The following is a 19,823-nucleotide window of genomic DNA, read 5'->3' on the forward strand; positions in this document are numbered from 1 at the left end:
ATGATATGCGACACAACATTTTTTTCAGATAAGCGTACGGAAAACATTTATCTTGAATTTTAATGAGTTATTAAAAAAATAACAAAGCTAAAAAATTGTTTTATAACTTTTAAGCAATCCCAGTTTTTACTTATTCTAGTTTCATAACTTTTTCATCCAGAAAACCTTTTCATATACCATCTGTGAGCATGCGAAGAATCAATGAATACATGAATGTAGAGTAATTTTCAAATCTTTGCTACATCTTCTCCTCCCATAGCCCTTCACCGTCCCCGCATCTCGCATGAATTAATCAAATAGCAGGTGCATACCGTATTGTATGCTCATGTCCACACATGTGCTTACCTCCCAGCTTCAGACAGTATGATGAAGGCCCACATTAGGAACCCCCGGAAAATCGTTGCACAACACCAATTACCGGACTCCTCTAGGCGGATTTCGGGATTTACCGGAGGGAAAGAGCTCAGTGAAGGGTGTAATTTTGAAAGGGAAGTGGGGAAAAGGAAAAGGTCTCGGAGATGTTTATATGTGTATGTTTTGAGAGGAATTAGGGGTAAGCAAGGTCGTACACGGGTGTCCAAAATATTTTTGTTGTTTTTGTATGAATATACGGTAGGATATTCGTAAAACTTTTACAAGGACCTAGCTTTTGACTGGGAGGGGTGATGACTATAACTGCAAAATCTTATTGCCCGGATTTTTGTCATGTAATTTATTCTAGTTAGGACCCACATAAGATAACTGGCCATCTCCAAATAACTTTTATGAAAATTTATGAATGGAACGTTTAAACGATTATATTTTTACTTACTACCAATGAGTAATTACTACCGATGAATTTGTACATATGTTCTCTATTTTTAAGTTTCTCGATCTTCGAGTAGTTTTGTAAAAATATATTCTTGTAATTGCTGGACAAACGACATAATTATTGTATTTGACTTGTTGCGTCTGAACAACTTGACCATATACTATTGGACCAACATCTATAATTACAGCATCCACTCGACTCATCACAATCACCTATCGACAACAATACATGGAACCTCAAGTGATCAGTCTCCTTTCAACCGTTACAATAAGTTCATTATCTATTGTTTCTGTCTAATTGCTAGTTTCGAATTGTCGCACTTTCCGTTGCAGGTGTGAGTATGAAAAGAGAGACAAAAAAATATAATAGCAATGGTATCGTCGATGGACAAAGTTTTTCTGGTTCGCGAGGAGTGAATAGATTGGGTAAAAACACACGAATATTCGCAGACAACGGAGCACTGTTTATTACCATTTCATTAGGAGATAGAGAGAGAGACAGGTCAAAAGAATTAGGAAGGGGGAAAGAACATAAAATCCTTTTCTTCTCGTATGAAAAAGCGGGAATATAAATCATGTAGCATAGCAGTTATAATTAGGAAATATCCTTAATAATTATAGAGATATGACTAAAAGATCAAAGCTTGCCGCATGCATGTCAACCTGAGTGAAAAAGACAAGATTATCGAGACATTTGGAGGGAAATAGGAACAATCGAAAAATAGGAAAAGAGCATTGCAGTTTGATATTTCTTTGACTACTGAATTATTTATTAAAAGATATTTTTTATTGCATTTTCCAGACTAGAGTACATTTTGCTACAAATACCCACTGATGCTAGTCCCTTTGGAGCTATGTGAAAAAACATTTTTCTGATATATCTGATTTCAAAAGTTTCATAGGTATTTTATTCTTATCATTCATCACGCGGCACTGTTGAATAAAATGTGATTTATGAATTATCGCGGCCACTATCATCAATTTCAAAATTTATTCGAAGAGAAAAACATTTGAACCCGTAAATATAACCAATATAAAAAATTTGATAAAAATTAAAAAATCATTTTCATTAATCATTATCATTTCCGTACCCATCCAAAGCTCTCAACAATTTCCAATATCTATAAATGATGATAGTACCAAAGAAACGAGCAATGAACCAGAGAAGTAGAAGGGATCCCATAATAATTGCAAATAATCTCGCATTCCATTCTGCTCCTTTATATTGGAATATATCATTTGTATATGCGTAAGGAAGAACTGATAAGCAGATGAATCCGATGGCAAGTACAACGTCCCAAATGAAGGATAGAGACTGAAAATATAAAAATGTAATCTTTTTTACTTGAAGCTTGAGAAAAAGTTCCACACTTTATATTCTGCATGCCTACACTTCGGCACCTACTTTTTTATATACATAGATAAATACAATTGAGTTTAACTCAAGAATTTCGTTTGTATATTGTCAGAAATAGTGGGCGTTTAGTGAGTGAAATGTTTTTTCGAATAAATTCTTACCAAGAAAACGAGATGAGTTTGAAGAAATTTGTGAGCCTCCTTGACAACTCCTACCCATAAAATGACGACTTGAGCAGTGAGCATTATCAAATTGACTCCGGTGAAAACAACACTCCCTGAAGTTTTATTTTTGAATTAGTTGCAAATGGACCAACTCACAAGCTTTCTGGTGATGCACAATTGCGAAAACAAGTAGAACTCCATAATAAACCCAATATGCAACCTCAAGGACTCCAATCAATATACAAGCGTTCTGAAGAATGAGGATTTTTTGTAGGCACTGTGGAAAAAATAATTTGTTGGGAAAAATAGTAAACAACAAGCGTTAGAAATTGTATAGTTATGACACGCCTGCCGGCAGGAAAGGCATTGAAAAAATAAAATTTTCAGGTTTATACCTTGTAAGTAAGTTTCCCACAGCATATTTTCTTTTCTTCTTCATAATAAACATCTCTCATCGGAGTCATTTTGTATTCCATGTGTGAATTGTTCATTCTGAAACAATTTTGCTTATAACGTTTGTTTGAAATTTGAAACAGAAAATTGAAGTTTGAACCTTGTTGGCAACTAAATCTAGATTTCATGAATTTTCTACTAAAATGTTTAATTTTTGGTTTTCTGGGCCACCCACTCTTTTTGCATTACTTATGGTTTTATTCTGGAAATTTCCAAAAAAAAAAAAAAAGAGAACCTACCAAATTCACAATCATTCAACTATTTTTACATAAAAATGAATATAAAACTGTAAAGCAGTACGGCTAGTATTAAAAAATTAGCTCAATTTTCACTCTTATATTTGTTTTTTTTCGTTCAAAATTCTTTATCAGTTGGTCAGTGTCAAGCCGTTAATGTAGGCTTATGATATCATTTTTTCGAACTTCAAAGGCCTATTATAAAATGATCAGGAAAAAAACAAACTGGGCTCAAAAAATATTTTTCTGTCAGTAGTGAATTTTTCAACTAGATGCAGTTTTATTTCTTAATTTGCTTACTGTTTTTAATTTGAATTTAGGGGTAAAAATTGGCGAGAAAACTGAAGTCAATACATACGCGAAAGAAAAAACAAACAATTGTGTGAGCCTCAAAGTGCAAAAAGCAAACAAACAATTGAGTTTTCACTTTTTAAATTTTTAAATATTTTCTCACTTTGAATTTGAACTTTAACTTTAAATTGTATTACTATTAGTTTTTCACATAGGTACAAAAAAGGCTATCTCGATACGTCTGCCTAGTTCCAAAAACTATGTTTGTTGTCAAGAGAGGCATTTAGACAGACAGGACTGCCTGAAGCACGCCAGAAGCCTACAAGGACCTTGTGACAAATTTTACAGAACTAAATTGGATGGCAACGACTAAAAGTTGGTATTCAAGTTGAAAAGTAATAAAAACTGATAACTAGGCAGCCCACTGTAATCATATGTTTGACCACAGAAAGGTGTCTAGATGAATCAAGAGAGAACTGTCATCAATTTGTCAGAGAGAAAAATACAGATAAAAGGAATAGAAATAGGCAATTCTATCATTGATTATTACTTCTCTGCGTCTCTTTGTCACTTACTATCTCAAGAATTTTGAGCGAAGATCGAAGTTTTGAAGAAAAAATATGATGATCATCTTGGAGGAAATAAGACTGAAGAAGACACAAAAACAAAATACAATTGTTTTTTTCAAAAGGCTAATTTTAGAAGATCTGGTTTTGAATTTAGAAATGTTCTCCAAAATTAACAAAAATTAGAATAATTTTTCTTGAACTAGCAAATTAGCCTTGAATTTCTATGCCGATATCTTTTTTGACATTCTTTTTAATTCGAAAATTTTAGAATTGCAGCGAGCCTCTAAAGTCTTGATATTAGAGAATACAATAAATCCATTTCGCTTTTGACATTTTATATAAATGTTTACTGTCGAAAATTGTAAATACTTATTCCAAATGAATAAACAACTTCCGACTAATGGCTTGTACATGGTCATACCTTTTATTTTGTGTTGAACTAACCATTTTGGACCAATTCTGGGGTAGATGTAACAAATCTGCAAATCTTGACATGAAAAAAGTTACTTCAAGTTTATTATAAAATTTAACATGAATATTGGAAAGTGAAGAAATGTATATACATTTAAGTGGATAAAGTTTATTAAAGCTGTTCTCTCATTCTTTCGTATTACATGGCATTGAGAATTTTCAGTTTTACTGTTGAACTGCAGAGAAAGGTCTTGGCACGAACAAGCTATGTCAGCTACAGTAACCTCGAATACGGTAGATCTAGTTTTCGCTATTTTTGATACCCTCAGTTATTACAAGTCGATATGAAAATTACGTAAAACATCAAAAGTTCGATGAGCTTCGAGGAAATTTTTTTAAATAATGGAGTTGAGAAACCACATAATTAAAATCTACAGTACTCCGAGACTACGGTAGGAGATTGAACTCTGCTCGTGGCAGGACCACCCGGGTTATAATTAAATAAAACTTGACTGGAAAATAGAGTATCTTTCTCTATATTTTTTCTATTTAAAATATTTTTTGTTAATAATTAAAATAGTTTTACACAACTAAACTTCTGAACCAGAAAATATTTTGCTTTTCTATAAAAATAAAGCTCAAAATCTCAACTTTACTGGAAACAAGTTCGTTGGGTTCTAAAAAAACAAAAAAAAACATTTAGGGAGAGAAAATTGACAAATTTGGAGCAGCAGCACTAGCTTTTCCCCATTTATTTTCACTAGAATTCCCATCAGACGAAACGTTGTTTATAGTGTGGTTACAGCTGTTTCAAAGCAAAACTCCAGCAAAGAGAATGAATTTTCAAAGAAAGAAAAAAGTGAAAAATGAAATATAAAAAGAATCGGGTGTTTGTGGGGTTTCATCAACATTATTACACTCCAAGTGATTGTCAAACAAAAAGAAAAAGTCGACGGAAACACTTTCGGAATCGGAATGAAATGCACATTTTGTTATCAGTTCGTTGAAAGTGGAGGGGGAGAGAGTGACTCAATTATGAGTCAGTTCATATTTCCCCGTAGGCTTTTTCTTTCGTTGAGTTTTTTTTCACAAAAAAAGGTATATATTTTATGAAAAATCTCTGTGAATATAATATAAATAATAAATAGTCAAGTAAAGTCGAATGCACGGAAAATAGGAAGCACATACGGCTCAGATAACAAAATTATAGAAATCTAAAGGGAAGCATTTACAGTTTTGTTTTTTGGCTGGAAAGTGAAACTGGTGGAAATTGACTGGAAATGGGTGGGAAAATGAGCAAAATGGAGAAGAACGTTATGCAGAAAAGTGTACAATTTGACAGGAAAGAATGAAAAATAAAAAGAAAGAAAGAAAAATGACTATTGTGAGTTTTTGTTGCGCATGAACTGTAGAATGTCTTTTTTCGTTATGATTCCGAGAACTTTGCCATTTTTCGTGACCAGCACATGACGAAGTCCAAGTTTTCGGAACATATCGATTACGGTTTCCATTGGAGTTTGATCCGTTACTGTCATTGGAGCCTAAAATAATGACTAAATATTAAAGATTGAGTATTTATTTTTTTAATGGATTTGATAATTTTAAGACCGAATTTCATAGCCAGAAATAAGAATAAAAACTTAGATATTTAAAAATTGTTTAATGATGGTTGAAAATTTCGAAAAAACAGAGATGTTGTGATTTGTGCTAAATTTATAATTTTTTGAAACTATGAATCGAGATTTACGGATTTTTATGGAGTTTCATTAATAAATCTCTCAAGAAATCGAAAAAGTTTTTGGAGTCGATTTTCAATAAACTTGCCATATCTAAGATTTTCCTTAAACGAAGTGGAGCAGGACCACCAGGCATTGCATCAGGTACTCCATCCGAGAAATATGCGATTGAGTTTGTGACAACGTATGGTTGAGTTTTACGAGCGGTGTGTAATGCCAAGAGAATATCTCGTCTGAAAAAGAAATCTTGATGCATTTGAATATGATTAATAATTATTACCTAGTTATAAATCCAACAAGATGCATACTATTCTGTGATACCACAACTGGGAAACCATTGAAATCAGTTTGCCGAAGGAGGCTCTCCAAATCACCAAGAGTCATTCCACTTTCAGTTATCACGCTAAGCTCATTCTTGAGCTCTCTTAAATCACTCATAGACATTTCGTCAGCGACTTGACGATGAATTGATGGACGCATAACTTGACTTGCAACTGTGGAATATGGATATTCTCCTTTCGAGTCGAGGAATGGATATCCATTTAATTCGATGTGGGCTTCATAGATACCCTGAAAATAAATATCGTTGAGCCAATAAGTAAATTGAAACCTTATACCATTTTCGAAATACCATCTCCAATCCATTTCGAGAACATAGTGGCAACCATTGTTGGTACAATGAACTCGAGACTTCCAGTCAACTCGAACATTATCACAACCAAGGATACTGTCATTCTGGTAACTCCTCCGAGCACTGCAGCTGCTCCAACCATTGCATACAAACCTGGCATAACACAATCTTTTCCAATTTGACATGTGAAATAATCCGAGTGGCCGGGTGTCGCTTGGACTGCTCTGAAGATCTGATCAACGGTGATTCCAAGAATACGACCAGCGATTGCTCCCATTCCAATTGATGGTACAAACAGACCACATGGAACTTTGATACCGAACGTGAAAATCGTGATTACAAACTTGAAAATAAGAGCCCATAGAAGTTGTCCAAATGCGATACTCAATGCCTTGTTCTGATCACAAAGTGAATCTTCATCAATCTGATCTTCACAACGATCAAATAGTTGTTGAATCATTGATTGTGCAGATTTTCGAGTGAATGGATTGAAGTAGGAGATGGCTGCAGTGACGAGCGTGATTAGCATGACTTCGTAGATTGGATTTCCACCAAGCATTTTGGAATTCTTTCGGAAACGAGACCATCTGAAAATGAATGAAGCAATAAAAAATCAATTATAGAGCGAAGAATCTAATAATACCTGATATTTGCAAAAATGAAGAGACTGCCGATAATACCACCGAAAAGGCCGAGAATTGCAAACGGGACGAGTTCGATAAAAGTCCATTTCATCATATAATCCACGTGGAAAAGCGATGTCTGAAAATTTTGTTTGTTACGAGAGGACCAGAGAAGACGTTTTTTTTTTTAATTATTTGATTTTTTTCGGACCAAAAAGACAACAAAGAAAAATCGAAACGTTAAAGGTGGTTTAGTCGAATTTTTTTAAATTTCTTTATTAGACTCAGAATTGTCTGAACACACCGAATTTCATGATGAAACTTCTTGAAAACTTTTTCAAAAAAAGTTATGGCCTCATTGTTTCCAGCCGCTGCGACAATGATAAGTTGGTCAAATTTCAAATTTTTACTAATTTTAGGCCATTTTTCGAGAGGCCATAACTTTTTTTGGAAAAGTTTTCAAGAAGTTTCATCATGAAATTCGGTGTTTTCAGACGATTCTGAGTCTAATAAAGAAAAAAAAAATTCGACTACACCACCTTTAATGTTTTTTGTTGGTTTTTTTATAAATACGATTTGTTTTCAACTTCTAGATAAGATAAATTTTTAATAGAGATAATTCCCACTTACTTGATTACTTCCGAATGGATTCACGAATCTTAAAATAATTCCTGCGACCAATGCACAGAAGAATGATCTCCACATCGTTTTTAGCGGGAAGTAATATGAAGCTTCTTCTAAACTGAATAGTACTCCTCCGATTGGAGCACCGAAAGCAACACTGACTCCAGCTGCAGCAGATGCTGACAGAATTTCACGTTTTTTTGCTTCATTAAGACCATATTTAGGGAATAAATATGAGAAAATATTTCCAATGCAACAAGCCAAGTGGACCATTGGACCTTCTTTTCCAAGAGACAAACCAGAAGCTGACGATAGAATAAGTCCTACAGATTTGATGATAAATGTCCATTTTCCAAGATATCCACGAATCACGAATCCAGATAAAATGCATTTGATTTCTGGAATTCCAGATCCACAGGCGTAGGGAGCGAATATTTTAACGAAAAGAACGGCAAGAGTCGACATTGCAACAGCCCATCCAATATAAAATATCCATTCGAGAAATAAGAAGAGAAAACTGGATGAGTTGTAGTAATTCAGCATCCATGGCCATTTCGTCCATGCTTTACAATCATCATCCTTATAAAATGTATCATTTGATGACCAACAACAGTGTTCGTGATCCAACCAGAAACGATCCGCACACACTCCTGTCTGAAATTTTAATTTGACACTTGGATGGATTTTTGAAAACAGTTTTTATACCAAAAATTAAAAAAAAATTTATACATGTTAAAATCAATTTGAAGCTTGTTCATAGCTCAAAAATTGAATTTAGATTTTCACTTCAGATAAATAAATAACCTTTAGATCACTCATCCATCGAGCTCCAATATCGATGATTCCAGCAGTTGCACCAGCAGCCAGTCCAACAAAAAGAACGCATATCCATCCTGCTCCGGCATCCCATCCCGATTGTAGAAGCCCAAGGGGGAAATCCACTCTGAAAATATTATTTGTTGCAGGTCATAAATTCATTTAGCTTTGCATTATTTTAATGGGGGAACCCAACTAACTTTTTCTTAGATATCATTTTATGCCGTAACCGATCTCTGGCTAAATCTCTTTGCCAATCAATTGTATGAAAATCTCCATATTTACTGAAAAACGGCGGAGCCATGACGTCTGGAAGATCGTCGTCTGTTTTGAATCTGACGTCATCAATAGCACCAAATGGGTTAAAATCACTTGAAGAGCTGCCGCCACCTGAATGAAAAGTGTTCGTTAAGAAAATTTTCTATGGGAAAATTGATATTGTTTCGATCACCTGCAGTCATATCAAGGTGTATTGTAGCAGAAGTTCCACTTGGTTCCAACTCGACATCATCTGTTGAACCAAGGGTCGACGACCGACCTGCTCGTTCCATTTTCGGCTGGAATAAAAGAACAATTATTTGTTAAGATAGAAAAGGAAATATTTGAAAACAAAAATTTGTGGTTTAACATCAAGAGCTATTTTGATACCGCACAGAAGGGTAGCTGGAGTCAAATGAATAAAATGGGAATTTCACATTCTGCAACTAAAAAAGTCCCAAGAATCAATATGGGATTAATATAATCTCATAGAAATATTAATTATGATTTTAAATGGAGATGCGATAAATGGAGATGGCCAAAAAGTTAACTGAAAATTAAAAAAAAAAGAGAAAATTGATCAATGATTGTAACTTTAACTGACTGATAATTCAGGCTGTTGACTATAAACATAGCATGAAATCTCAAATACTTAACTAATAAATGTCAACATTCAGTTCGACTGGACACAATGTTAGTGCCGTGATATTTTACGAGCTCCAAAATCTAAGGGATTATTATATTTGAAACTAACAGATGAATTATATCATGAATAACATTATTTTTGAGCATATTGAGAATAAAAAGAGAAGAATCTTTCTGAAAATCGCCAAATCATCGTAACTTTCCCAGAATCCGAGACAGGTCAGGAGAGGCGCACGAGAAATGCGCCAGGTGCCTTTGCTGACGCGTTATTCGGATTATTGACGCGTTTCTTCAAATGTACCAATTTCGTTTTCAGTCAATATTCACAGATATTTGTGTTTTTTGCGCGTCCACATCTTTTCTCTCTTTATAATCCACTACATAATTAATACTCTCCGTCATTCTTTACCTTTTGTCTTGCAGCAGCTATGTCCGCTCTCGAGGAAACACAATCGTTGTGCAAGCAAGTTGACGATATTTGCAATAATGGAATGGAATCCGTCGAACAATGCAATAAGCTGCTCGACCAGTTGTCGAAAATTCCAATGAGCATCGAAATAATCCAGGTGAGTTCTACTTTAATTTTGTCCATCAAGTAATAATAAAATTGTTTTCCAGAAAACCAACATTGGAATAAAAGTGAATATGATGCGGAAAAAAGTCACAGATGATGCTGTTGCAAAGCGGGCTAAGAACATCATTAAGGTACTTTTTTTCATAAATGAAATGTAGCTACTTCCAATTATTTTTTTTCTAGGATTGGAAGAATGTAGTTGATGGAAAGAGCAAGTCACAGGATGATGGTGGTGCTCCACCTGCGAAGAAGCACAGAAAGGAAAGTGTTGAAGAGGCAAAACCAGAGAAAAAGAAGATCGAGGCTCCATATAAGCGGCCAGAACCATCTAGTCGGCCAGAAATAGTTGCTCAATTTGCCAGTGCATCTTTCCCACCGAAACATCTTGAAAATGACGAGACCCGTCTTAAATCTGCACAACTTCTACTTTCGGCACTTCGGTTTGGAGACATGCCACAAGGAACACTCGATCCAGAGGAGTTAGCTGTCCAAATTGAAGAGAAACTCTATTCGGTATGGTTTATCCTGAAAGTGAAACATTTTTAACTTTTTGATTATAGGTTCACCGTGATACAAACAAGAGTTACTCAGCAGCTGTTCGTAGTCGCATTTTCAATCTTCGTGATAAAAAGAACCTTGCTCTACGTGAAAATGTTCTCACTGGTGTCGTCCGTGCTGAAAAGTTTGCAACCATGACCAGCGAAGAAATGGCATCCGCTGAAATCCGGGAGATGCGTGATAAATTCACGAAGGAAGCTATCCTAGAACATCAAATGAGCGTCCAGCAAGGAACTCCATCAGACATGTTCAAGTGCGGAAAATGTGGAAAGAAGAATTGCACCTATACTCAGCTTCAAACTCGTTCTTCCGACGAACCGATGACAACATTTGTCTTCTGTCTCGAGTGCGGAAATCGCTGGAAGTTTTGCTGATTTTTTGAGATTCTTTCTTCTAAATTGTCTTCACGTGGTAGTTTTGCCAGATACCCCATACACACTCTTCCACGGATACTCAAATATGATTGTTATAAGTTTTCTGGCTTGTGTAATAATTAACTGATAATTTATTTGTTAATCTTCACTCTCCTCCACCCCCCCCCCCCCATATCCACTGAAAAGTGGTAAATTTGTTTGTTGATTTTATATAAACTTGTATTGCATATAAAATATTTTTCACTTTCGATAATGCCAATAGTTACTACGAGAGCTGTTTCAGCGAGCTGATAAATGAGCTGTTTAACATGATGGAAATAGCAGGACGAAAAGAATATTGGTAATTGATACGGTAGCGGTGCATTATCAAATAAAAAGGATAAAACTAAACGTGTCGACCTTAATAACCGCGTGTAAGTAAACGTGGTTTGGTTTTAAGGGGAGAAATTAATACATCCTTTCTTTTCTTTCTCTAAATTCTCTTCTTCTATCAAAGCTAAATATCTTCTTTATTTTGGTAAGTAGACGCCAGAAGCCAATTTGTGCACTTTTAAAATTTGATGGTGAGGTGGAGTCACGTTGGTGTAATGGAAAATGTGAATGGAAAGAAACGATCTGAAAGGTGGTTTTTATTTTCAGAAAATGGCAGCTCTAAGTGACACAAATGTTCCACATCCGAAACGTCCAAGAACTTCCACATTTGGAGTTAAAATTCTTGTTGAGAGGGATTCTTTTGGAGGAAACCCGGAAATTATCAAAAAATCATTGGAGGATATTTGTAAAGAAGCCGGATGCTTCATAAATATCGATGATTATCCTGGTATGTTCGATGATTTTCAGTTGAAAGTGGAGTGGATTGAATAAAGTTTGCTCCAGATGACAGGAAACTGATCGTAATTACGGAAAAAAAATTAAAAGTAGAAGTATTCAATCTTTCTTAAATTTATGAATTTTCCATGAAAAAATTTCTACAGTCACAGGCAAAGCGGGTACGGTCCGTTTACGGATCTTGGACCGGGAACGGACCATTAACGGGCGAACTACGGATATGAAAAGCGGGACGGACCAATTACGGGCAAACTACGGGGAATGTAAAAAATGGCCATTAAGAGGAAAAAATGGATTTTAAGAAAACGATTTTTTTTAAAACCTATGATACCATTTGGCTAATTCAAGCATTTTTACGTCGTTAAATGCATTATTTAGAGCAAACACCACATTTACCGACCGAGATGGCTCTTGAGCCGTAGTTGGGCCGTTTCCGGTCCGTAGACGGTCCGTCGCCGGCCCGTAGACGGACCGTAAATGAACCGTCCCGGGCACCAAATTTTTGTTTTTGAAAATTTCAGGTTCTAGCACGGAAAAAGTGCTCAAATTAGCCAAAGGAGAGTGTAGGCACTTCAAAAACTCCATTTTCATGAAAATTTTTTTTCGTATTATCCTCCGTTTTGGTGATCATCCGTAGTTTGGCCTTAGCCGGTCCGTAGATGATCCGTAAATTAACCGTCCCAATCGGCAAAACTGCACTTTTTAAAACTAAACCTTGAATCAGGCAAAAAATTAGCCAACTGGCTACAATGAACCAAATAGCATTGTAGGTACTTCAAAAACACAATTTTCATGAAAAAAATTCCTCTGGGCAACCATTTTGTCTATCATCCGTCCAACTGGTCCGTACGCGGCCCGTAATCGCATGCGATCTAACTGAGGCTATTAAGCATGAAATTGTGTGTAAAAGAGGTTATATTAATGTAATCCTATAAACATATCAATAATAAAGATGAAATGCCACAATTGGGTAGATACTGCGTATACGCAACGTTCACTCTCTCTGCTGGTCTTCTTCAGCTGAGCAACAGGAGCATTTTTTGAAATATCATAAAATATTTTACTAACAATACATTCTGGAATCATTCTTTCTGTTCCGTGTGTATTTTAAGAAATTAAGGTATCATTCAAGTAGAACGCATATACCTTATTTCCTCTATTAGTCTTGCAACCCTACGGTCCAATCGAAAATTAGTCTTGCATGCAAGACTAATAGAGGAAATATGGTAAGTGCCATTTCTGTATTACAAGTAGATGGAGCACGTATAGGTAGATGTTGAGAAATATGCGAAATAAGTTCTGAACTACACGAAACTGTCAATTGTTATCGTTCGCTTTCATATAAGTCCAACGGCAAGATGGAGAATCAGAAACTACTGAAAATACAATCGAAAAAGTTGGTGTAAGACGTGAAAACCAGAAGAAAATGCGCGAGCGCGAGCTGATCACTATTTATGCGAAGTCTATTGCTTTTCCTCGCGTGCGCGAACGGCCAAACGGTAAGGTGATGGGCCAGTAATCAATCGACAGGCAGTGGACAAGTTCTACCCCGGCTGAGGCAGATAGAATTGCTACAACGAAGGATCACCGGAAGACGGTCTGGAGCAAGACCGGAGCTCGGAGGAGCATTGGGAAAGAAAAAGGGGGCAGCTGGAGGGTGAAAAAATTTTCCCATTTTTTAGTCTCCTTACGGTTCAATTACGGTCCGTTGACGGTCCGTTGACGGACCGGGAATCGAACCGTGAACTGTTCTTAAATTTGAGCCGTTCCCGGTCCGTGAACGGACCGTTTTGGGCACTTTCCGCTTTGCCTGTGAGTTATGGTCCATCATTTACAATATATATAAAGCGCCAATGTATGTCCCTATGAAAGTTTGCTCTTTGATCTTTGGTCTTTGAACTCTGTAGTTTGTAGTCTCAATCACACAAGAGGGGTCCCATAGGCCCCGCCCCTTTTGTGGCGTCATCATATGTGACGTCACATTTTGGCGGGAATTCAAATTTAAATTTTTTGAGAATACTTGGCTGGTTTTCTATAACTTAAATAATTTGTTTTACTCTACTCCACCTTTAAATGCATCATTGATAGGGTACAAAATCATGAAATTTTTGACTTACAGGATTCGGGAAAGCATTATTGTACCATTAGATACTGTACGTACTTTTTTGAGTTTATTGTGTTATTATGGAAACACTAAGTTTTGATAATGCGTATTGGGCAACACATTTGACACGCAAAATATCTCGTAGCGAAAACTACAATAATTCTTTAAATGAGTTCTTTAGCGCTGGTGTCGATTTACGGGAATCGATCTACGGGATTTATTCATCGATAAACTATTAAAATTAAGAACAAAAATAAGAAAATAATGCGAAAAAACTAAAGAAATTCTGATATCGCTGTCAAAATTGGAACGGAAATTTGTCTCGAAACAGATCTACCCAAGCGCTACAGTAGTCATTTTAAGAGTTATTGTAGTTTTCGCTACGAGATATTTTGCGCTTCGAGTATGTTGCGCAATACGCATTCTCAGAATTTTGTGTTCCCGTAATACTTATTGTTGAGAAGATCTAGTAAACCGAAATGAGAGTACCAACGATGTTCTTAATTAATTTTCATTTTCAGGTGATAGGAATGCAAAATTAACAATCACTGGATCTCTCGAGTCAATTATGAAAGCAGTTAAACACGAGAACATGAAATGCAAACAAATTGGAGACTATGAACTACGCGGATTTCAGTCTCAACAAATTTTCGTTTTTTTGGTCCAGTCGGATAGCATAAATAAGCACATCAAAACCCTCATTGGAGAGGAATCCGGTGTAGAAACTAATAACATTATTATCGGTGAACAACGTGTCTCAGTTGCAGTCCAATCTGCAGAAGTTCTTCTGAAAGTTGGAGTTAATTTTGAAGTAAGCCATTTTTGTACGAATGCTTTGTATGATTTTATTTCAGAATGAAGCATCTAGCGAAGCTTTTGTGAAAATTATTCAAGTAGTTGCATTAGATGTGGAAGAAAATATTGTTTTTTTCAAAAAAGTACAAGAAGAAAGACTGACCGAGAAAAGCAGTATTCAGTTTCTGGAAGAAGTAAATCCTAATTCTGTTACGAGAGACATTATGGTAGATGTTTGGTCAGTTTGAATATTTGTTTTTTTTTGGATCCAATGTTTCTGCAATCATTTGTTTCAGGCAGAAATATGTCAAGAATTCTCCGCGAAGAGATCGGCTCCGCCTCTACAGTTTTGCCTTAGCTCATACACCAGATTCGAGAATTCTTTTCGACATGGTGAGAGCGGAAACGAATAAACCGATGAGACCCGGATTGTTGGCTGCAGGATTAATGATGGAAAATATGACTGGTAGAGTAACGATCATGAAATATATCCGTGATCTATCGAATGTGAGCGATACTAGAAAATATTTTGGCGATGCAGGAGCGAAGTTTCCATCAGATATGTAAGTGGTTTAAAACTCTTCTAGTGTTCCCAAAAAATATAGCATAGAGAAATTTTGTTTGATCGAAATTCTCAGAAATTTTTGAACCAATTTCCGATCAATCTTCACTATGCTGAAAATTAAAAATGCGAAAAAATGAATTTGATTATTTCAGGTCAATTCTTGTTCAAAGGATTCTACTGGAAGAGAAGGAGAAAGATACTACTGCAGCAAAACGAATCGTGGGACAATTCCTAACGTCGAATCCTACAATTCTTGAAGACAAGAAACTCGAACTATTGGCGATTATGGAAGAGGAGGGATCAGTGTCTGGACCGGAGGTATGATGGTTTACAAAAAAGTATTTTAACGGCGAATGTTCAGCCGGCGGGGATTGTATAATTATTATTTTCTCAATATAGTCACACTTTTTCAGCAACTTATAACTGATTTGAAGACGACGAAGCCGATGGTTGAGAACAATTGTAAATTCTGGGCTGATTGCATCGCCAAACTTACTTCTCAAAAAGCTTATCGAAGTGTTAGAACTTTGAGCGCGGAACTACTTCCAATGTGCCTTGGAACGCAGATTTTTATAGAAGTATCCAAATGCTGTTCTATTGCTGCAAAAGACTCGAAGACTCCTAACACTGAAGATCATGAGATCATTGAGCTTAACTACCAACATCACATGAAAAGAGAAGAGGATATCAATCATGAGGACTAGTGAGTTTCAGTTCTTGATGGCAAAACAAATATTTCCCAAGTTAGATTAGCATCACTATCTATGGAAATTAATAATGAAAATTATTTTGATTTTTATTTCAGAATTCCAGCCACATGTATCCTCGTGACTGATGACGTGCATTCTCGCAAAGGCGACTAAGTTCTTTAAATTTGATTGTGTTTATTTATTTGAGTTTTCACTTTATTAATTCTTGTATGGTTCTTGTATGGTAGTGACAAATTTGTATTTTTTCTGTTTAGGCTACATTTTATTGCTTGCTCTTTCCATGTTTTTCTTGTCTTGCATTTTCATTTCATGCTAATTATCATTTGGTTTCTTCAAGTTTGTTCGGCATAATTTTTGACTGTTTCAAAAATAAAATATTGTTTTGAAATACTCCAGGCGTACGGTAGTACTATACGATTATTAATACCACCAATTTTCCAACGACAGATTGAAAAAAATTGTTTTTTTTTGTTGCAAAATTTTTTTTTTTTGGAGAGTATTTATTCAAAGCGAACAAGATTCAATGGGTGATATATTCATCATTAGTGCCTATGACTTCTTGCCAACGCAACGGAAGCTAAGCAATACCCTCCGCACAGAACTTCTGAGAGGTAAAGTAGAAAGTCGTCCAATCACGTTTCGACGACCTTTCGATCATGAAACTTATGCCTGGCAAGGTGATTTTAGAGAACGGAACAGATAGTAGTTAGTAGGAACCAAGTTTGGCGAATACGGAGGGTGAGGCAAAAATTGGGCAAATACTGTTTTACTACTTGATCTTTTACTACGTATCTCTTTTACTACAACATCTCTTTTACTACGGAATCTCTTTTACTACGAATTCCGCATCTAGATCTTTTACTACAGTTAGCTCTTTTACTACGTGATATCTTTTACTACGATTTGACCACATAGATCTTTTACTACGGAAAATACTTTTTTACTACCTTATCTTTTACTACGTGGATGTTTTACTACGTTTTACTCTTTTGCTACGGACGTATTTTTACTACGTGGAGGGACACTGTTCTAAGCATTTTCAAAAGAAAAAACAACTGCATATAAGCCGTTTATTTGGAAAAAATATCTGATATAAATTAAAATCGCACAAGCAGGGTAGAAAGATATAATGCTTTTTCATTATTTTTGAATGTTGGTCCCAGTTTTTACGAGAGGTCCTTGATAACCATAATGACGTGATCCTTGTCTGGAGCAATCATGATTTCGTTCTTCTTCGTTCGAAGCCTCAGGAATGTTAGATCATTGCTCGAATCGAGTTCACGAATGGAAGTCTTTGTCTTCTCACATAACTGCTGCAGGAATGCGGTGTGAGACTGGGTGGCGTCGCTGTCGATTGTCGAATGAATAACTCGGCCTGAAAAATATCTAGTTTCATGGAAAACAGTTATTGTTTATTGGTCAAAGCTTATGGAAAATTAGTTGTCAAGGTTTGGTGGTAATTCCCATTCGGCTGAGACCACACTAACTTTTCTAAATGTTACTTTCTAGTTTCTAAACTTTTACAATTTCTATTAATTTTGTTTTTTTTTTAATTTTGATTTTACATTTCTAAACAATTTTCAGGATAGAATTATCTAGGAAAACGTACCGGCTGAATCGACAACAATAATTCCAACGACTCCTTTCTCTGACTGTAGACGGCGAATAGTCTCCTCGAAATCAGACATCTGAAATCAAATGGAAATTGATAAGTTTGTAAGATGGAAGAAAAATAAGCACAGAAATGCAATTTTTCACTTGCTGGTCGACTGAGAACTGCCAAAATTTTCTCCATTTTCCACTTGAGGAGATATAAATTCAATTTCCTTTCGTCGGATATTGAAAACTTGGCGACGAGAAAACGAAAAGAAGATATTCAAAAGTTGGGCACAACTTTTGGCATAAAAACAAAATAACACAAAATAAGAAGTGAGCATGTTTTTTATAAATACCACATAGCAATTTCACAAGTTTTCAGTTATAAAAAATTGAGTTCAAAAGAAACGATTAGAGATCTCAAAAGTTAGAAAAAATAATTCCGGAGTGTATGGAACAAGGAGCAGTGACCAATGGAAGGGGAATACATAAATACGGAAAAGTAAGAAGATAGAGAAAGGAAGAAAGATAAGTTGTGACGAAAGAAGGGGCGGATTCTGATTCAATTACTGCCGCTTTGCCTTTTTGGAGGAAGAAGGTGCATACTTGGCAGCCAGTGAATCGAGGAACGACGTGCCACGTTCCTTCTGGCGACCTTGAATCAGGGCGACAAGATCCGAATTGTTCTGGAAATTAAATAATTATGCATATGAATATACTAAAAATGTAACCTAACGGTAAATGATAAAACTTATAAATAAAGTGACAGATTTTACTGCCATGACATACCTGTGTCATGTTCTCAACTTCGATTGCCTCCTTCTCAGCCTTACGCTTGTAAGCCTTCATCTTCTTCTGAAATAAAACATAAATTTTAACATATTTCACCTGCATTACTTACATCTGAAGTGCTCGTTTCATATTTCTTCGTCTTCTCAATTTCTCCATCATCAATAAGTTTATCCAATGCTTCTTTCAACTCTTCGACGCCATCGAATCCGATAGCATATTCTCTGATTTTCGCGATATCTCCATTGAATTTCTCGTAATGCACAACGAGCTCATCCTTCTGTTCACGAGATCCTTGATACGTCTTCATGAAGCTATCGATATCCTCTTTTGTCACCTTTTTGAAAATCATTCTCCATGCTTTCAAGGCATCTTCATTCAGCTCTCCAGCCTCATCGTCCACTGATCCGGTTTCATCGTAAATTTTCCTTTTCTCTTCATCGGAAAGAATTTGATAAGCTTTGTTGAGAAGCTGAAACTTCGTTGTGTACGTCTGCATATCTTCTTCTACAAGATTCGATTTATCCGGATGCCAGCGCATTGATTGGCGGTAGTATCCTTTTTTAACTAAAAAATAAATTTTCGCTAACTTTAAACATTTGTTTCCCAAAAACTTACGAGCTTTCTCATCGCAATCTTTCTTCACGCCAAGAAGCTCGTAGAGACAATCCGTATTGAAGTGAGTTTTGCATTCTTCCAGAAACATAATCAGCTGGCTGAAAAATGGAAGAAATCAATAGAAAACAGTTGCGAAAGAGTGAATACCACTGGGAGAAGAACGTTCAAATAAAATGACTGGAATCGCAAATTTGCTCTAACGAACAAATAAAAAAGCGCCATGTTCAAACACGAGTTTCGGTCAGAATTGAATTTAAAAAATGCAAAATAGACATGAAATTTCTGCAGAAACGCGTTACCTACTAATATTTATATTAATGATAACAGGAGTGGATGAATATAAATTATTTGGAGCGTTGTTTGTTGCCTAATACACGAAGAAATGTATTTAACAGAAATGGATCATGGAAATGACTTTAAATTCAATTTTAAGTCAGGAGTTTTAAGATTGGGGTTAACTATTGCGAAATTTTTTTATTTTACTTTTACAATATTTTTCAATTTATTCTTAATTTCGTGCTGAAGAATAGAAAAAATCGATAAAAAGGAGTTGAAAATTAAATAAGAAAAAAAACAAATTCAAAAAACTCCATGAGACTGTGATTCGTGGTGAGACCTTGTCATCTGAAACTCGTATGCACCTTTAATTAACACCGTAACCAAATTCGCCCGATTGAAACCGAATTTA

At 35.7% G+C, this 19,823-nt stretch overlaps 6 protein-coding genes and 3 non-coding genes across 10 annotated transcripts; 3 read left to right on the forward strand and 6 right to left on the reverse strand.

Moving 5' to 3' along the window:
• Positions 1–141: 141 nt before the first annotated feature.
• On the reverse strand, positions 142–477 carry C07H4.3. Its single transcript, NR_051516.1, has one exon. It is a non-coding gene; the product is annotated as an Unclassified non-coding RNA C07H4.3 (non-coding RNA).
• C07H4.4 lies at positions 399–497 on the forward strand. The gene has a single exon (NR_051517.1). It is a non-coding gene; the product is annotated as an Unclassified non-coding RNA C07H4.4 (non-coding RNA).
• Positions 498–1,783: 1,286 nt separating this feature from the next.
• On the reverse strand, positions 1,784–4,359 carry C07H4.1 (MARVEL domain-containing protein; the record flags this gene model as incomplete). Of its 2 annotated transcripts, NM_001306568.3 has the most annotated exons (5): positions 1,785–2,125; positions 2,329–2,444; positions 2,488–2,581; positions 2,727–2,823; positions 4,302–4,359. In NM_001306568.3, 5 exons carry the CDS (start codon positions 4,325–4,327, stop codon positions 1,880–1,882), a joined length of 579 nt encoding a protein of 192 aa, NP_001293497.1. In that variant the 3' UTR covers positions 1,785–1,879. The 2 variants fall into 2 exon arrangements, with proteins under 2 accessions (NP_495939.1, NP_001293497.1); NM_063538.3 differs by lacking the exon at positions 4,302–4,359 and having other exon boundaries at positions 1,784–2,125; positions 2,727–2,807.
• A 1,025-nt stretch (positions 4,360–5,384) lies between these two features.
• clh-5 (Chloride channel protein) lies at positions 5,385–9,280 on the reverse strand. The gene is made up of 9 exons (NM_063539.6): positions 9,173–9,280; positions 8,922–9,111; positions 8,710–8,848; positions 7,912–8,559; positions 7,302–7,420; positions 6,645–7,245; positions 6,308–6,597; positions 6,116–6,260; positions 5,385–5,832 (listed from the first exon to the last, which is right to left on the reverse strand). Exons 1-9 carry the CDS (start codon positions 9,270–9,272, stop codon positions 5,671–5,673), a joined length of 2,394 nt encoding a protein of 797 aa, NP_495940.1. The 5' UTR covers positions 9,273–9,280; the 3' UTR covers positions 5,385–5,670.
• A 765-nt stretch (positions 9,281–10,045) lies between these two features.
• Positions 10,046–11,244, forward strand: T24H10.1 (Putative transcription elongation factor S-II). The gene is made up of 4 exons (NM_063540.3): positions 10,046–10,190; positions 10,243–10,329; positions 10,382–10,711; positions 10,759–11,244. Exons 1-4 carry the CDS (start codon positions 10,053–10,055, stop codon positions 11,128–11,130), a joined length of 927 nt encoding a protein of 308 aa, NP_495941.1. The 5' UTR covers positions 10,046–10,052; the 3' UTR covers positions 11,131–11,244.
• A 528-nt stretch (positions 11,245–11,772) lies between these two features.
• T24H10.5 (uncharacterized protein) lies at positions 11,773–16,126 on the forward strand (the record flags this gene model as incomplete). Its single annotated transcript, NM_001330957.1, has 6 exons — positions 11,773–11,950; positions 14,584–14,873; positions 14,917–15,095; positions 15,154–15,420; positions 15,575–15,740; positions 15,836–16,126. 6 exons carry the CDS (start codon positions 11,773–11,775, stop codon positions 16,124–16,126), a joined length of 1,371 nt encoding a protein of 456 aa, NP_001317726.1.
• Positions 16,127–17,189: 1,063 nt separating this feature from the next.
• dyrb-1 (Dynein light chain roadblock) lies at positions 17,190–17,820 on the reverse strand (the record flags this gene model as incomplete). The annotated part of the gene is made up of 2 exons (NM_063542.7): positions 17,190–17,507; positions 17,742–17,820. The coding sequence occupies 2 exons, from the start codon at positions 17,818–17,820 to the stop codon at positions 17,299–17,301; spliced, it is 288 nt and encodes a 95-aa protein (NP_495943.1). The 3' UTR covers positions 17,190–17,298.
• A 236-nt stretch (positions 17,821–18,056) lies between these two features.
• On the reverse strand, positions 18,057–19,275 carry dnj-23 (J domain-containing protein). The gene is made up of 4 exons (NM_063543.6): positions 19,136–19,275; positions 18,630–19,084; positions 18,518–18,583; positions 18,057–18,414 (listed from the first exon to the last, which is right to left on the reverse strand). The coding sequence occupies exons 1-4, from the start codon at positions 19,221–19,223 to the stop codon at positions 18,295–18,297; spliced, it is 729 nt and encodes a 242-aa protein (NP_495944.1). The 5' UTR covers positions 19,224–19,275; the 3' UTR covers positions 18,057–18,294.
• On the reverse strand, positions 19,254–19,274 carry 21ur-13301. Its single transcript, NR_051518.1, has one exon.
• Positions 19,276–19,823: the final 548 nt, after the last annotated feature.

This window comes from Caenorhabditis elegans, chromosome II (genome assembly GCF_000002985.6).
Source record: "Caenorhabditis elegans chromosome II".
Classification (NCBI taxonomy): Eukaryota; Metazoa; Nematoda; class Chromadorea; order Rhabditida; family Rhabditidae; genus Caenorhabditis; species Caenorhabditis elegans.

Excerpts from the sequence above, each read along its gene's own strand:
- T24H10.1 (NM_063540.3), top strand. The coding sequence starts at position 10,053 with ATGTCCGCTCTCGAGGAAACACAATCGTTGTGCAAGCAAGTTGACGAT. Across the intron at positions 10,191-10,242 it reads TGAGCATCGAAATAATCCAG|AAAACCAACATTGGAATAAA; the intron begins GTGAGTTCTACT and ends ATTGTTTTCCAG. Across the intron at positions 10,330-10,381 it reads GGGCTAAGAACATCATTAAG|GATTGGAAGAATGTAGTTGA; the intron begins GTACTTTTTTTC and ends TTTTTTTTCTAG.
- dnj-23 (NM_063543.6), bottom strand. The coding sequence starts at position 19,223 with ATGTTTCTGGAAGAATGCAAAACTCACTTCAATACGGATTGTCTCTAC. Across the intron at positions 19,085-19,135 it reads AGATTGCGATGAGAAAGCTC|TTAAAAAAGGATACTACCGC; the intron begins GTAAGTTTTTGG and ends TTTATTTTTTAG. Across the intron at positions 18,584-18,629 it reads ATGAAACGAGCACTTCAGAT|AAGAAGATGAAGGCTTACAA; the intron begins GTAAGTAATGCA and ends GTTTTATTTCAG.
- clh-5 (NM_063539.6), bottom strand. The coding sequence starts at position 9,272 with ATGGAACGAGCAGGTCGGTCGTCGACCCTTGGTTCAACAGATGATGTC. Across the intron at positions 9,112-9,172 it reads ACACCTTGATATGACTGCAG|GTGGCGGCAGCTCTTCAAGT; the intron begins GTGATCGAAACA and ends CTTTTCATTCAG. Across the intron at positions 8,849-8,921 it reads AAAATGATATCTAAGAAAAA|AGTGGATTTCCCCCTTGGGC; the intron begins GTTAGTTGGGTT and ends TAATATTTTCAG.